We start from the raw sequence: 1,303 nt of genomic DNA on the forward strand, positions 1-1,303 counted from the left end.
CATCTTCTCATTTTGGGTTGTATCACATCAGCAAATGAAGATCTGGAAGCTTTACTCACCCATGTCATTGAAGTAGAGTCTACTTTGAGGAGGCAGATCTTCCCCAGTGGTATTCTGAGTGCCTTCCAACCTAAGAGATTCATCTGCCAGCAATTTATCAGATAATGTTTCACAGCTATCCATAAAGTTTTCAGTGACCAATTTTTTCAGAAGAATCCTTCTTCCTAGTCTATCTTAGTTTGGAAGCTCTGCTGAAACTTGTTCAGCTGAGTGACTCTGCCGGTATTTGAAATATTGTTGCCATAGTTTCCAGCATCACAGCAATATGCAAGCTACCATAGTACAACAAGCTGACAGATGAATAAGACAAATGAAATAGACTTGTGAAATAACAATTAAGTTCATACCAATTAATTTTTATTTTTATTAGGGTAAGAACCTTAAGTTAAAACAACCAAATTTGCTAATTTTTTTTCTCATATAAAAGATGGTTTAGGACCAAGTATAGAGGTGCTCAAACATCTGAAAGTCATGTAGAGAAAGAAGAACCAGTAAAAGATGAAGAAATAGGAATAGAAAAATCAGAAAAGTATAATGTCACTGAAAAAAATAAGAGTGTGTTTCAAGAAGGAAATGTAGTTAATTGTGATGTATGTTGGCAATACATGGTAAAAGTGAAGATAAAGGTCCCTGGATTTGGCAACAATAATAATCAGAACAGTTTTCATGGAAAAGTGGATATGGAAAGGTGAATGGAATATGAGGAAGTAGAAAAAACAAGTGCAGACAAGCAGTTTGAAAAGCATTGCTCTGAAGCAGAGCAGAAGACCCACATTCAATGTTGTCATAATGTATCCAATAAGAAATTCTTAAATTTTTAGTCTTACTTCTAATTACTACACTGACATACCTTTTATATTAACTAGAGGTTTTAAGAGTACCATGTAAGTATCTTTAAGAAGAAAGTTACATTCTAATAGTATTTTTCACTAAGGTTTCCAAAATAAGTACTTATTTTGACAACTTCTACTTAGAAGATTAGGGAATGCAAAAAAAAAAAAGCATACCTAAGGTCTGTCCCTACTTTCAAGGAGTGTAAAAATTTACCTGGTGACACAACTGTAACTTTTAAGAAACCTGGCATAAATACATGAAGGCGTATCATTGCTGAACTTTTAGGCATAATATCTACAAGTTTCCAGAATATCAGTTTAAAGAACAGAAAAATGAATTAAATGGAACAAAAGAAGTTTGAATAAAATAAATTTACCTTCTGTATCTATATTGGTACAAGGAGTTCTGA

The 1,303-nt window shown here is 33.0% G+C and overlaps 1 protein-coding gene across 1 annotated transcript in view; it reads right to left on the reverse strand.

The window, feature by feature from the left end:
- Positions 1 to 1,107: 1,107 nt before the first annotated feature.
- Positions 1,108 to 1,303, reverse strand: part of LOC103193245 (ubiquitin carboxyl-terminal hydrolase MINDY-3-like) — a gene marked incomplete at its 3' end in the record, with an annotated part of 68,883 nt that continues 68,687 nt past the window's right edge. Inside the window, 1 exon segment of the mRNA XM_007936403.2 lies at positions 1,108 to 1,188. Coding sequence (XP_007934594.1) covers positions 1,108 to 1,188 — 81 coding nt within the window.

Source organism: Orycteropus afer, unplaced genomic scaffold (assembly GCF_000298275.1).
Source record: "Orycteropus afer afer isolate SDZICR_OR568_19922 unplaced genomic scaffold, OryAfe1.0 scaffold00035, whole genome shotgun sequence".
In the NCBI taxonomy this organism is placed as follows: Eukaryota; Metazoa; Chordata; class Mammalia; order Tubulidentata; family Orycteropodidae; genus Orycteropus; species Orycteropus afer.